This window comes from Pinus tabuliformis, chromosome 1_2, assembly GCF_031772625.1.
Source record: "Pinus tabuliformis cultivar Carrire ecotype Pingquan chromosome 1_2, CPIR1, whole genome shotgun sequence".
NCBI lineage: Eukaryota > Viridiplantae > Streptophyta > Pinopsida > Pinales > Pinaceae > Pinus > Pinus tabuliformis.
This window is the reverse complement of record NC_142298.1, coordinates 847,246,723-847,249,678: the sequence shown is the minus strand read 5'-3', so window position 1 is coordinate 847,249,678 and position 2,956 is coordinate 847,246,723. Positions and strand designations below refer to the sequence as shown.

General features: G+C 39.8%; 1 protein-coding gene across 1 annotated transcript; it reads left to right on the top strand.

Moving 5' to 3' along the window:
* Window positions 1-377: 377 nt before the first annotated feature.
* Window positions 378-1,052, top strand: LOC149208595 (uncharacterized). The gene has a single exon (XM_089398389.1). The coding sequence runs from the start codon at window positions 387-389 to the stop codon at window positions 1,050-1,052; it is 666 nt and encodes a 221-aa protein (XP_089254515.1). The 5' UTR covers window positions 378-386.
* Window positions 1,053-2,956: the final 1,904 nt, after the last annotated feature.

The window sequence follows — 2,956 nt, the reverse complement described above, 5'->3', positions numbered from 1 at the left end:
CTAGGGTTTGACTTTGATCCTCAGGTCAAAATTAGCCGTTGCAATATAGCCGTTGGAATCTCTGCACACTCTATTTAATCAAGCTAAACCAGATCAGTTTGTCAACTTGTCCTGACGATGAACCACACTGGTTGGTTCGAAACGCGTCGACAAATGATTGATTATGTGATTTTGCCGAAGATTTTTTAGACAAACTTACTTAAAAGTTAGAAGCCGCAGTACAATATATTATATTAGGCTTTGGAAGTCTTTGATTTTTAATGCTCATCACGTTATTGTATTTCTACTTGCATTCAAGATTTCCCACTGGGATGCCCCTGCAAAAATAGTATTGCTTAACCTTATTACGGATTTTGTGATATGTCTATTTTTGATCGCACCGAAAAATGAAGGCATCCGAATACGAAGAGATTCGAACCCTTCTCCTCCAGAATGATACCAACCCAAATATTTTCACATTCGTCCAGGATCGTTTCTCTTCCGTTCCCTTGGACACCTTCATTGCCATCTCCTCACAGGAGAAATCTCGCCGCCTCCGATCAGACTACCCCAAGCTCACCAAACCCCATTTAGTTCGCCAATATGTTGCAAGGTACACTGCGGGGGAAGATGTCTTAACCATAAGCCGGGACTCGGGACTTCCCCCCTGTCTTCTCTGCAGGTTTTTGTTCGAAAATCTTCTGGGCTTAAACAAGCAGCAGATCACGCAGTGCCTTAAAGATCCACTGAGCCTTCGTGGATTTGAAACAAATTTAAATTCGAAAGATAATGTCTCCATAACCGTTACCAAATTTATTCAGGATGCTGAGAAATGCGTGGAGTCGGACCAGGTTGCTTCGCCACGGGTTGAGATGATCCGCCGAGTTACTGGACTAGAATTAGTCAAGGCCTGCGCAGACCTTGTGGCTCTACAGTGGGGTATGGAGATCCATGTGGAAATAACTAGAAGGAGATTGGACTCGAATGGTTGTGTAGGGAACGCCCTGGTGGATATGTATGCTAAATGCCAGAGAATGGATATTGCATGCAACCTACTTATCCAAAATGTCTGAGAGAGATGTGGTCTAGTGGACGATGATGATCTCTGGGTATGGTTAGGATGGGCATGCCAACGACGCCTTGACGCTGTCCGTCAAATGAAATCGAGTGGCATGATGCCGAATTTCAATTGAGTTACCATTCTGAGTATAGTCCCGGCATACGCTGAGTTGGGCGATCTACAGGAAGACAAAGACGATATTCTACATCATCATTGCCACATGATTTTCCAAATATAAAAGCATCATGAGTCAGAAGACGTATTTCCATTGTGTTTTCACCCAAAAGCCACTAAATTGTGCTTGTTGGCCACCGTTTTTATTTAGCAGAGTTTTGGCATGATACTGCCCACTGGTTATGGGTGCATCCTTTCTAGCTCATTTATGAATATGGTTACTTATTAGTTGAAGAATGCTCGCAACGATGTTTTTGTCTATACCTGATATTAAATGGTACCCTTAGCAACAATGAAGCAGCAACCATTGTGCAGCCGGGTGAAGGGTTTGGAATGAAATGAATTTATATTATATATTGTTTATCTGTAACAGCATATAATGTAGAAGTATCCCTGCACAAATTCCATCCATATACAACATTCAGCACAAACATGTGGTATAGGTTTTCGAATGTTGAAATTTTGCAGCCTTTGGAGCCTTAGTATGTGATGAGCCAATTGAAGGTACATAAGGTAAATAAGTAGGAAATAAATCATGCTAGAGAGAACATAGAGTGAACAAATATGATGGAGGCATCATATGGAGTTCTGTGAGAATGGTTTACTGGATATTTAGAACTTGGTAGAAGAGGTACATGGGTTCAGAGAGTTTTAGGAAGCCTTTATCTATGGATTCTATTTTGTTTATTCCTTCTAGGAACAAAGCAATTCCTTTTTAACATACGTGCTTGATCATAACTTGAATTCTGTGTTCCTTTCTAATTCTTCATATGTTCAGGGCGCTTGAGCAAGCTCTTTGGTATGACATTTTGATTTACTCATTTGTTTTAGGCGCAAAGTAACACCTTGTTAAGAACTGTGCTTGTTAGTTTTGATAATGTTTTGGATTTGTCCCTCAACACTTTCTAAATATTCTAGGTTACCACAAAAAATATTTTAAAATTTCAAGTTTATTCTGAGGCTTTTGTGATATGTAAACTTGATCATGATATCCATTAATATTGTGTGCTACTAATTTGCCATTAAAGGATCTCTGTTTGTGGTAATCCATGACTGTCCAAGAGAATATATCAGTTAGTTTGGTACTTTTTAAAGCAAACAGTTTGCTTTACAGATCACTTGCGAGCCAGACTTCCACAATCGGAAATTGGTATTAACTTCTCTTCATGGAAACCCTGTGGGCAGTCTGTATGTAGTCTGGGACATGTATGTATCCAAGTAAATAGTATCTGAAACAAAATCTCCGTTTCATGGTATAAGTGCTTACAGTTGTACAAAATTTTACTGTGGGAAGCTTTTATATTATGTTCCATGCATTCCCAAATTATTGAAACTTGTCAGATCCAAATTACATGTTCCCTCGATACACAGAGAGGAGGGAAACCTTGAGGGATCAAAGTGAGTGTTGGTAGAAATTTGAAAACATCAGAGGGTGTGATGGAGAGGATGAAGCAGTTAACAGGACTGAAAACAGTGAGAAGAGGGTGAAGGGCCAGACCTATAACTCTACTAGTTTTATTATTTGGGACTGTTTTTATGCTCTTATTACTTCAATGGTTATACTCCATCCCACCTCCCAAGTTCAGCCCATAAACGTGCCCATCATGCAGATATAGCAAGGAAGGATATGTTTTGAAAGAGGAGTCAATTTGTACAGAGACTTATGGAAGAGTTTGTTTCCCTCGTATGACTTTCGGTCATTCTCAAGTCACAATTTGTGATGGTCAACCTCAATTTTATTCG

Bases quoted from the DNA above. Each gene is read 5' to 3' on its own strand.
- LOC149208595 (XM_089398389.1), top strand. From the start codon at position 387: ATGAAGGCATCCGAATACGAAGAGATTCGAACCCTTCTCCTCCAGAAT.